Raw genomic sequence first — 12,979 nt, forward strand, 5'->3', positions numbered from 1 at the left:
CTGGTGGTTGGACCTCTTTAAGTATCTGGTTAAGTCTGAAAAGTTATGTATACTTCCTTAACACTTTCTCATATAAGCCATTTTTTTTTTTTTAATTTTATTTTTCCTGCTTCTTCTTATCCCAAAAGTCATAACTTAATTTCAGGATGAGTTGCAGTTTTGAGTGACACCATTCATTTTACCATATAATGGGCTGAAAAATGAGAAAAAAATTCCAAGTGGGAAGAAATGGTGAAAAAAAATTACAATTCAAACATTGTATTTTCCTTTTTTTTTTTTTTTTCTTTACAACATACAATGTGCGGTAAAAAATGACCTGGAAATATTATTCTGCAGGTCAATACTATTAAATACATACCAAACTTGTGTATTTTTGTATCTTACTCATTTAAAAAACAATTCAAAACTTTGTTATAATAAATATATATATATTTTTTATCGCCATCTTCTGAGAGTCATATTTTTTTTCGTCAATGGAGCGAAATGAGGGCTTGTGTTTTGGGTGACAGGCTACTCTTTTTATTTGTACCATTGGTATGACATTTAGAATTTTTTTATTATATTGTTTGAGTGGCTGATGTTGCGGCAATTAAGGCATTTAGCTTTTTTTTTTTTTTTTCTTTACAGTGTTTTCCATATGGATTATATACAGAAAGTATTAGCTTCGTACACGACCTCATGGTCAGTGTGATGTCAGCATGATTTCTGATATATTTTTCTTAATATAGATAGTAATATGAAAAACAAAATATAAAAAAATACAAAAAAATTAATAAATATGTTTCTTGATGACAAAAAGGGTTTCAAGGGTGGACATTCTTATTAAAACAATCTGGTTATTTTCTTAAATATGCATGCGTATGATATTAGAAATAATTCCTACTCACTTTTGTTCCCCATGTGACCCCAGCCTGTGATATAACAGTACGTGTCTGGTTCCACCACCTGTCCCTTGGACGGTAAGCAGACGGGTCTTACGTAGCTGGTTTCCACAATGTCTTCATTTAATTCCACTATGCTAATATCATAATCCACCACAGCTCTGTTGTAGCGCGGATGAAGGATAATGGTCTTAACCAGTCGCGTCTGCATGAAATCAGATGGATGATCCAAGTTGTTTATTCCAAACACAACTTTCCACACTGCCGCATGTTCCCTCCTGAAAAACACATCTTCAGTTTATGAAATGCTAAAGCTTAATGTATAATATAACGATTTGTCACCACCCCTTGATATCTTGCCTTAACCCTTGGGCATTTGATAAATCCCTACTGTCCTACTCCATAGTGGATCAAATGACAGAATACTTAAAAGGTGGAGAATCCTTAGAGTTTATATGAACTATTAAAGGGAACCTGTCAGGTCCAATATGCACTCAGAACCATGAGCAGGTCTGGGTGTATATTGCTAATCCCTGCCTAACCGTCCCTGTATACCCTAGCATAGATAAAGAGATCTTTAGAAAAATATATGTCTAAAGATCTTTTATGATATGCTAATGAGCGAGGGGACTAGTCGCAAGGGCGTTAGTTCCTGCGCTGATTTTGCCCTCTTAGCATGTTGGCATGTCAACAGAGGCATTAAAACATGCCATTCATTGCCCACTGCCTAGCATAATCATCGGCATCGGCAGTGACGCGCATACCGATATCCGTTGCACTGCTTCAGAATGCTGGGCATAGGGTCAGTGTGCATGATCAGAAGTCCCCGGCACTTCTGATTATGCACACTACACCAGTTTGAAGCCAGGACACATACACCCAGCTTCATAGTGCACATGACCGGAAGTCCAAGGATCATGTGCACTGAGCCGAACTCCAGAGCCGAAATGCGCATTTATTAGCATGTTAGCATGCCCACAGGGATGTGCTTAGATGCTAAGAGGGCCGACTAGCCAAGAGAACTACGTAACGTCCTTGTGACGAGTCACTGACCTCATTCGCATATAATAAATGATCTTTAGAAATACTTTTTCTAACGATCTCTTTATGTATGCTACTAGATAGAGGGATTAGCAATATGCACCCAGAACTGCTCGTGATCCTGGGTGCCTATTGCACTTGACAGGTTTTCCTTTAAATACGTTTTGATATGCTACATTCCCTTTTAAACAGAATCTGTCAGCAGGTTTTTGCTATGTAAGCTGAAGACCGCATGGTGTAAAGGTTAAAACAAAGAATTCAGGAATGTGTGTCTTGTCAAGGTCTGATCTGTTGTTTATTTGCTATGTTTGCTCAAGCAACAGGACCCTTATCATTGCTTGGACTACAATGTTACGGTCACGGAAGTCCGGCTCGCCCCCTCCAGTGATTGACACCTTAGAGTACCGTCACACTAAGTGATGCTCCAGCGATTCCACCAGCAACCTGACCTGGCAGGGATCGCTGGAGCGTCACTACACAGGTTGCTGGTGAGCTGTCAAATAGGCAGATCTCACCAGCAACCAGTGATCAGCCCCCAGCTAGCAGCGCCGCGTGGAAGCGATGCTGCGCTTGGTAACTAAGGTAAATATCGGGTAACCAACCCGATATTTACCTTGGTTACCAGCGCACACCGCTTAGCGCTGGCTCCCTGCACTCCTAGCCAGAGTACACATAGGGTTAATTACCCGATGTGTACTCTACTACATGTGCAGAGAGCAGGAGCCGGCACTGGCAGCTGAGAGCGGAGGACGCTGGTAATGAAGGTAAATATCGGGTAACCAAGGAAAGGGCTTCTTGGTTACCCGATATTTACATTGGTTACCAGCGTCCGCAGAAGCTGGCTCCCTGCTCACTGCACATTCAGTTGTTGCTCTGTCACTGTCACACACAGCGATGTGCGCTTCACAGCGGGAGAGAAACAACTAAAAAATGGTCCAGGACATTCAGCAACAATCAGCGACCTCACAGCAGGGGCCAGGTTGTTGCTGGATGTCACACACAGCAACATCGCTAGCAAGTTGTGCCTCAGCAGCGATGTTGCTAGTAATGTTGCTTAGTGAGACGTGGCCTTTACTGTCAATGTGGGCAGGGGCAGCTCTCTCATCACTTCTACAATGTCGCTACATTGTTAAATCAAAAAGTTCTGATTGTGTCACAACGGCTGCAGCCAGTAACCTAAGTGATACATTGTTGGATTCAGGATCTCTTTGCCTACATCATGCTGTACTCAGATGAGGTAGCAAAAACCTGCTGACCGATTCCCTTTAAGCACCATCAATCAATGCGATCCTGGGTCCTGAAAACCACATCAATAGCTCAAACTGCAGGGCAAAAGCACTCGGTTTAATCATGAGTGTGCACAGTAGTGTATGGAAGCACAGATTTTCTACAAAGCCCATACACAGATCTGCATTCCTCATGTCTAAACTGACTACATCATAGGTTTATGGACTCTCCACAGAGGATCTCCTGCAATTAATATCATGAACGCTTATTAGTAATTCATTCAACGTTCAGACCGTGTTTGATTCTACAATAGCCGTTGACCCAATATAAATGGTCCAGATTCTTTTTACGCTCTTGTTTTTGGAGTTTTTTTGCACACCTCTCTATACCACTCACTTATGGCTCTGAACACCCTTTACGTTTTCCCAATCTGATTAATCTTCTTTATTAAATCTCCTTTTTCTACTTCCAGTTCTCCTATATCACTGCCACGGTGAATCATTACAGGACTTATGTCCCTGGCTATCAAGAAAAGGAAAACCAGGTGTAGGCTTGCATGATTATTATAGATATTATTGTTTTGTTTTCTGTTTCTGGGTATTCCAAGACCAACCTGTCATGGTTGTCACTTCGTTCCTGACAGGCTCAGGGCTTGTTTCTTTTACACAATCTGAGACCATACACTTTTAACATGTTTTTTCCTTTTGGCAGCATCGGGGTTAATGTCAGTTTGGCCTTGCTTGCTACAAGCTCATTTATCCTGGCCCAGGTGTTTTCTCTTATGACCACTTCCAGCCTGGATAAATACCCTCTGCTTCCAGCAGAGGGTGCCGGTTAGTCTGATCTTTCTGGAGCTTGGCCTGGAAGTGGTTGCTCCTGATGTGTTGTGTGGAAGCACCCATTGTAGCTACTTTACTCTTTTACTTTGTTGGGCCCTGTGCGCACTTGAAAAAGGAATTTTCTTAAGAAAATTCTGGAGGCTCAGTAAGATTTCCGCACCTGCGGGAAAGTACCGCATCCAAATCCGGTTTGTTGAGTTTTGCTACGGATTTGGTGCTTAAATGCCGCAGCCAGCATCGGACTGGCTACTGGAAGAATCTCCAGTAATACCAGGCCTGGCCACGGTTACCTGCACTGAACTCCGGAGCTCCCACCTGGGTTCCGGAGTGAAGCCTAGACTAAACTGCGAGCGCCGAGTGATTGATTCCCCGGCGATTGCAGCCTAGACTAAACTACGAGCGCCAAGTGATTGATTCCCCTGCGATTGCCGTTTAGTTCAGGCCGGGCTGATCTCCGGAGCTCACGTGTCAGCTCCGGAGTGCAGCCCAGCATCTCTACAGCTGTCAGCTGAGCTGTGGTGGAACTCCAGAAGTTGGAAGAGAATTAGAGAGGTTCTGCCGGCAATCGCCTTGACATTTTTGTCTTCATGTGATGTGATATTCTATGCTGATTATTTGTGACATTAATCCGTTGTGAAATTGGGGGAAAAATGTTGTCACTTATTTATCCAACCGTAATGTTATACACTTTTTTGTAAAAACTAAGACAGATAAATTGTAAAAGTCCTACTTTTATTGGCTAAGCAGAAAAAATATATTTGCAAGCTTTTGGCTGTCAGAGTTCAGATTGCCCTGGATTAGTGAAGATACAGCAGTGATCCGAAAGAAAAATATAAATTTTTTTTCTCAAAAGATTTTTTTTTTACCATCGCATAGATTTTTAGGCTAACATGGTAGCACATTATTTTCTTTTTCTCTGTAAAATAATCCACACCAGAGACCACAGCATATACTAAAATTCGTAGCCAGGACAAATGTGCAAGGCACCGAATCCAAAACTAAAGGAATCATCTTATATTAAAAATGATGTACGGTAATAATATTTGTAAAACCGAATACCTTCCTGCAGATGTTTAATTTATCTGCTGTCTTTCTATAGCAATCTCATTTACAAAATTTCTATCAGCGAGGTATGTGAATATAAACATGATTTATAAAGAGGCTTTTACATTTTACTCCAAAAAGCAAAATTCCATAAAAGTTATTAGTGACTAAAGTTTTATGACCTGTTACATCTCATTTTCCTGTTAATCACGGGTAATCGTAATAGAAATGATTAACAAATAAAAAATGTAATCTATTTTGTTTTATTGCTTTTTCCTATATTTTTTAACCCTACAAAGCTTTTATTGAGGGCTTGTGTTTTGTTTTTGTTTTCTTTGTTGTTTTTACAAGAATGAGCTAGATATATTTCTAAATGACATTATTGAATTGTTTAAAAATGTTTTTTGTAGTTGTAAAAATGCAGTAATTCCACTCCTTTTTGTGATGAGGTGATTTCATGTTTACCGAATCATCACACAAAATATACCGTAAATAATGTGTTGACTTAATGTTAGTGATGGGTGGACTTGCAGATACCCAGGATCGGCGGGTTCAACAGGGTTTAAAAAAAAAACATGTATTGGGCCCAGAATTGATCCCGGATATATGTCCAGACGCCAGTCCCCATATAAGTTTATAGGGACCAGAATCCGGAGCTTTAAAAGTGGGGGAAGGGATAAGGGGATTGGAGCTAGCGTGTTATACTTACCGAATCCCCCGCTCGGCTTTATCACTACTTCCGGGGCTGCTCATTAACCTCATACATATGCACTGCTTCCCCCTCCCACGGGCAGTCCCCGCATCTCTGATTGGTTGCAGTCAGACATGCTGTCACACAGGGTGGGGGCGCGTCTGACTGCAACCAATCAGATGTGCTGTGTGTTCTTTATTGGTGTAAAAATAAATAAATTTGGCATAGGGTTTCCCCATACTATGATACCCAGCACAGAAGAACAAATACACTGACAAAGGCGATAAGAATAGAACCTTCTAAACATGGAGCTGAACACAAGGATTTTAAAAAATATATATAATCAGCTTCAGGCAGAGAATAACTTAGCCGCAGCCATGAAAGGTGACATCAGGTGATTTGCGGTCACAGGTGGAGGACAGTGTAACCTCCAGCTGCGACCGCAAATAACCTTAGTGACATCACCACTAGAGATGAGCAACTTTTTTCAGTTCGCCTTTGCCAATTTCAAATTCGGTATGAGCATTTCCATATCCGTTCTAGGTCGTGTACCCAAGCATTTTTGGGAAAACCCAGTAATGATCCGCTATGTTCAATTACCAAAATGCTTTTCTAATAACATACGATGCTTTTATATAGGATTGTGGTGCTGTATGATGAATGGGGGGATGGTTTCATGACGGGAGGGGGTGAGGAGAGGATAGAGGAGCGGCACATTTTTTTCCTTAACTTTTTTTGCGGATGTTCCCGCAGCCAATCACTGTGCAGAAAACATCCACAAGCTTCAGACAACAGAAGCTTGTGTCATTGGCTGCCTATGTCACATTTCCCTCTGCATATAAAAGAAGGACATGCGGGGTCAGCGCCATTTTGTGAATGTTAAAGCTTAGGGAAGGTGCTGCTGCTGGTAGACAGGTTAGTTATGGGTTTAGGTAGTTGAGCTAGATAGGAGAGCGATAGTGTGGAACAGGGACGTGCCAGGGAAAGGTGTGTGCCACAACTCAGCATTTCATGACCTAAAAAGGAATTGCTACTTGTGAGTGCCTACTAAAGAGTTGCCAGTGGACCATCTCAATAGGTATTGCTACTTTTTAGAGCCTGCTAAAAATTTGCCAGTGAACCGTCTAAATAAGTATTGGTACTGTTTAGAGCCTGCAAAAAAATTGTCACTGAACCATCTTCAATAGTTATTGCTACTTTTTAGTGTCTGTTAAAAATTTGCCAGTGAACCATCTCAATACGTATTGCTACTTTTTTTCTGGCTGCTAAAAATTTGCCAATTAGCCATCTAACTAGGTACTGGTATTTCTTTGGGCCATCCCAATATTGCCTTCTCAGCCAAGAAATATAGAATTTTACTTTTGTGTTAGGTGTCTGACAGATGTTTCGCGAACCTAGGCCCACACCTGTTTCAAAGGGGATGGGTACATAAAACATGAGTGGTAAATCATGAGGTCGTGGTGAAAGGGGAACAGGAGGGGTGTTCATAGTGTACATGGGGGACGTTCTAATGTTAGTCAAAGCTCTACTGAGCAAACACTGGCTCATCCTATCCCAAGAGAACTGAGAATAACTTCAGATGCTGGGTAGCCTACTCTACCATTTCTTTAGCAGTGGCACATCGCTTCAACTTGTAAATGAGGGCCAGAAATAGCAGGTGCTAGAGTGGATGGCCAGCACTGCATCTAGTGGCCTCTCCTCCTCTTCCTGCACCTCAACATCACACACAGTTCATTCTTCAGAGATGCCACCCCAATTACACTTGTTTCCCGCATGTCACAACTCTTCAACCACCCAACTGACTGTGAGGAACCACACATAGGTGAGTCTGCAGAGTTGTTCACAGATTCTATCCCATCAGAGGGCTGCTCCAAAGATTCACAGACTGGAGAGGAGGAACGCATCTCCACCGATGCCCAAAATCTTTGTCAGTTAGATCCAGGGCCATACAAAGTGGGGTCCGAGCAGGATCTAGACCCTCGTTAACATACGTTAACCCCCGGGGTGGAGGTAATGATGATGAGACTCAGATATCTGGCAGTTATGGGTACATATTTCTAATCCCTGCCTAACCCTCCCTATATCTAGTAGCATACATAAAGAAATCTTTAGAAAAAGTATTTCTAAAGATCCTTTATGATATGCTAATGAGCGCAGGGACTAGTCACAAGGGGGTTATTTCCCTCAACTAGTCTGCCCTCTTAGCATGTTAGCACGCCCACAGGTAAGTGCTAACATGTTATTTAATGCCCAGTGTCATCAGTGTCACAGCCTCAGACTCCAGGTTTAGGCTCAGTGCACATGATCAGAAGTCACCGCACTTCCGGTAATGTGCACTATAAAGCCGAATGTACACGTCTTGGCTTCAGAGAGGTCTAGTGCGCATGACTGGAACTGCTGGGGACTTCTGATCTTGCGCACTGAGCCTAAACCCCGGGTCATCAGTGGTGAAAACGGACACAGGTAGGTGCGTCACCACCGATGTCACTGGGCACTGGATAGCATGTTAGCACGCCCACAGGTGAGTGCTACCATGCTAAGAGGGTGGACTAGTCGGGGAAATAACGCCTTTGTGACTGGTCCCTGAGCTCATTAGCATATCATAAAGGATTTTTAGAAATACCTTTTCAAAAGATCTCGTTATCTATGCTACTCTATACAGGGACAGTTAGGCAAGGATTAGCAATACAATATGCACCCAAAACTGCTCGTGGTTCTGGGTCCATATTGCAACTGACAGGTTCATTTTAATTTATAGGAAGAGTGGTTACACCATCTTTGGAAAACTGAGAATTTATTCCTTATCAGCATTAGAATCAAACATGTATCAAATATGAAACCAAATCTTGTGGGTAAAAAAAATATATAGTGTGTGTGTGTGTGTGTATGTGTGTGTGTATATATATATAATATATATACACAGTACAGACCAAAAGTTTGGACACACCTTCTCATTCAAAGAGTTTTCTTTATTTTCATGACTCTAAAAATTGTAGATTCACATTGAAGACATCAAAACTATGAATGAAAACATGTGTAATGAAATACTTAAAGTGTAAAGCAACTGAAAATGTGTCTTATATTCTATGTTCTTCAAAGTAGCCACCTTTTGCTTTGATTACTGCTTTGCACACTCTTGGCATTCTCTTGATGAGCTTCAAGAGGTAGTCACCGGAAATGGTCTTCCAACAGTCTTGAAGGAGTTCCCAGAAATGCTTAGCACTTGTTGGCCCTTTTGCCTTCACTGTGTGGTCCAGCTCACCACAAACCATCTCGATTGGGTTCAGGTCTGGTGACTGTGGAGGCCAGGTCATCTGGCGTAGCATCGCATCACTCTCCTTCTTAGTCAAATAGCCCTTACACAGCCTGCTTTAGTATGCCTTCAATTTTGAATACATCCCCAACAGTGTCACCAGCAAAGCACCGTCACACCTCCTCCTCCATGCTTCACGGTGGGAACCAGCCATGTAGAGTCCATCCGTTCACCTTATCTACAAAGACACGGTGGTTGGATCCAAAGATCTCAAATTTGGACTCATCAGACCAAAGCACAGATTTCCACTGGTCTAATGTCCATTCAAGGTGTTCTTTAGCCCAAACAAGTCTCTTCTGCTTGTTGCCTGTCCTTAGCAGTGGTTTCCTAGCAGCTATTTTACCATGAAGGCCTGCTGCACAAAGTCTCCTCTTAATAGTTGTTCTAGAGATGAGTAGGTGTGTCCCAACTTTTGGTCTGTACTATGTATATGTGTACTATATACACACACAGTACAAACCAAAAGTTTGGACACACCTCATTCAAAGAGTTTTCTTTATTTTCATGACTCTGAAAATTGTAGATTCACATTGAAGTCATCAACACTATGAATTAACACATGTGGAATGAAATACTTAACAAAAAAGTGTGAAACAACTGAAAATATGTCTTATATTCTAGGCTCTTCAAAGTAGCCACCTTGTGCTTTGATTACTGTGCTTTGCACACTCTTGGCATTCTCTTCATGAGCTTCAAGAGGTAGTCACCGGAAATGGTTTTCACTTCACAGGTGTGCCCTGTCAGGTTTAATAAGTGGGATTTCTTGCCTTATAAATAAGTTTGGGACCATCAGTTGTGTTGTGCAGAAGTCTGGTGGATACACAGCTGATAGTCCTATTGAATAGACTGTTAGCTGCTTTTTTCTTGCCATAATACAAATTCTAAGTAAAGAAAAACGAGTGTCCATCATTACTTTAAGAAATGAAGGTCAGTCAGTCCGAAAAATTGGGAAAACTTTTAAACTGTTCCCAAGTGCAGTGGCAAAAACCATCAAATGCTACAAAGAAAGTGGCTCACATGAGGGCCGCCCCAGGAAAGGAAGACCAAGAGTCACCTCTGCTGCGGAGGATAAGTTTATCTGAGTCACCAGCCTCAGAAATCGCAGGTTAGCAGCAGCTCAGATTAGAGACCAGGTCAATGCCACAGAGTTCTAGCAGCAGACACATCTCTAGAACAACTGTTACACTTTTTTGTTAAGTATTCTATATCTCGCTCTCTCTCTGTGTGTATATATATATATATATATATATATATATATATATATATATATATATATATATAAAATGTGCTTCTCTTTCTGTCCAGATGTCTGAGCTCGGTCCTCAGCGTGGTTTCCATTTTTGCCATGAATTGGTCTTCCATCACACTGTGTCCCTTTATAGAGTACAGTTGCGTCAACAGCAAATAAAAAAGACAATCCACCTATAAATGTGCTCAGAACTGTACTGTATATCTGTCACAGATGGCAAAAAAAATCTGTTTTGCAGTCCTATCTAATGAGCATGTAACTGTATTTTCCTAATGTTTGCTCATGTTTCTTGGCAACATTTTCCATATCTATACACTTATTTCTATAGGCTGGAGCTCGGCAGGGGAGCCACTTACAGACTTATTAAAAGGGAGAAGAGCAATAATCTAGATTGAGGAATTGTTATTCTATATTGTTCCCTGTGGACAGAGATGCTGAAGTCATTACAACCATTCCCTGAAATTACATATGAAATATTAGCCTTTAACAAACGTCTGCCTATTGGGCTTTATAGCGCTTGTTGACTGGTTTTATTACCTAATAACCCTGTCAGCTTTTACCTAATTTACCAAGTAACTATTAGTTGTATAAGAAGTGGAAAAATAGATCAATTTGAAGAAACTATATCTTCTGGCTGTTTAATGTAGCCTGTAATATTGTTCTCAGAACAGCCATTACTGAAATGTCCTGTGAAAGGCAATAAATACAAACTGACCTTCACGAAAGAAGTCATATGATCCTACAACGCAAAATAGCCTGGTGATTGCTATAATAATTAACTGCAATTAATAGAAATTGATACATTTATTTCCCTACTGTGTATGTATCTGTTTGCATAATGCATGGAAAGTATACTGTTCTGCACAAATGTAAAATATGATCCAAATCATTTCTAAAGTTTGTAAACCATTCCTATTGGCTTGGGACATTTTATCTCTAGTGGCCTATCAGTGAGTTTGGGCTATAAACACAGTTAATACAATGTATTGCCCAGTTGTTTGAGAGCAAAAACATTTAGAGGAGCCTGTCATGTGCAAAAATGCTATTTACCGGCAATATAGGGTTAATATGCAGGTCAATAGTGTCCAAACACTGCCTAATTGAAAGCACAACTACTGGAGGGAAATCAGGTTATACCCTTCCAGGAACCGCTCACTCAGTGGGGCATGAGCAGAGAAGTTACTGTCACCAATCTCTGTACTAATAGGCGGCTGTTATCACTGCCTGGCACTTTGATTGCCTGCCCACTTTGTACAGATGCATAGCAGAACGATTTGTCAATCAAACTGCTGGGAGTGAATACAGGGCGCTCACTGTGTACTTAGAGTTATAAGAGCAATAATTAAAGTGACATTGGATTCTACTCAAATTTTCCAAAAATTTGCATTTGACAAAATGCTAATTTTTTTTGTAATTCGCTTCCAAAATAGCAGCTACTGAACCGTAAAGGGTCATCAAATGGTTTAAAAAAAAATAAAAATCCCATACTCATCTGACCTCTCACCACTCCACCTTCTCCGCTCTTCACTGTCATTCTTCCAGTCCAGGTTGCATCTTCTCTTTCCCACAGGTTGTGATGAATCCCTGTCTTCCGTCTTGGATGAGTCCTTGGGCAAATCTGCGCATGTGTGTGCAAGGTCACAGCACACGTCATGATATTGTGACCTTACGCAGAATCCTTCCAGGCCTCATCTCAGACGGCAAGAACCAGAAGATGTCAGGAGGACTGGACAGGTGATGTTGAGGAGCAGAAGGCCGGAGAAGGGTTCAGTATGTAATATATGTAGGATTGTAAATAGTACATTGTAAGACAGGACTTGCCCTGTGCTAGGTGACTGCAGGACAAAGAAGTAGGTAAGTTGTGGAATTAGTCCACAGGGGGACAAGCCAGTTACTAAGGAACAGGACTGACTCCATCTTAGAAGTTAGATAGGGTTTGACTTGGGGTTTTGGGTGGTGGGTGGGTGGGGCTTTTCCCATTTTTTTTTTTTTTTGTTTGGTGCACACTACATCCGATCATGCTGTTGTTACCCCCAGCGCGAGCCATTCAAACACCACAAGTGGCTCGCACTGGGCTGAGCAACCAGCACAGCAATAGTCATGCGAGTGGTTTGCATACGTAAAAGCACCTAAAATCGAACTCTTGTTTTGGTAAAGTCTGTGTTTGGTACAAACATCGAACTTTGGGTTCGCTAATCTCTAGACTTGAGTTGAGAACAGACTTGCAGGTCGTGTTGTTACATAAAAGGGCTATAGTTAGTGAGTAATCTGTTAACTCCGAAGCAGAATACCAAATGTGAGACACCGGGATTTGACGAAGCGATCAAACTCGCGTAGGGTCAACATCAGAAGCTAGCTCTGACCACAAACAGGCGACCTCAGCAAAGAAGGGTTCGGACGGGAACGCTTAGCATAGGCTTTGACGAATAGACCGATACAGGAACGGACTTGAAACGAGGAAGGTAGTCCTATCACTTTGCATATGGCAGCTCCCTGTGGGTGAGAGGATTAGAAGCCAGTGGTGGCTATAATGAGTTTTATACATGGTACTATTATGCTAGGCTGGGTGGTAGTAACTGGACTTAAAACACCAGTGATAACAGCTGCTGAGGAGAAGTATGTGTGTCTAATGGAGTCCAATTATAAAGAAATGGATTATATGATGTGTGCCCTCTGTCTCTCGCTTCAAGTTGA

At 41.6% G+C, this 12,979-nt stretch overlaps 1 protein-coding gene across 1 annotated transcript in view; it reads right to left on the bottom strand.

The window, feature by feature from the left end:
- The window catches only part of CORIN (corin, serine peptidase), a 467,012-nt gene that overhangs the window by 5,873 nt on the left and 448,160 nt on the right, over positions 1-12,979 (bottom strand). Inside the window, exon 20 of the mRNA XM_075347015.1 lies at positions 888-1,159. Coding sequence (XP_075203130.1) covers positions 888-1,159 — 272 coding nt within the window. The remainder of the gene's footprint in view (positions 1-887; positions 1,160-12,979) is intronic.

Source organism: Anomaloglossus baeobatrachus, chromosome 1, assembly GCF_048569485.1.
Source record: "Anomaloglossus baeobatrachus isolate aAnoBae1 chromosome 1, aAnoBae1.hap1, whole genome shotgun sequence".
Classification (NCBI taxonomy): domain Eukaryota; kingdom Metazoa; phylum Chordata; class Amphibia; order Anura; family Aromobatidae; genus Anomaloglossus; species Anomaloglossus baeobatrachus.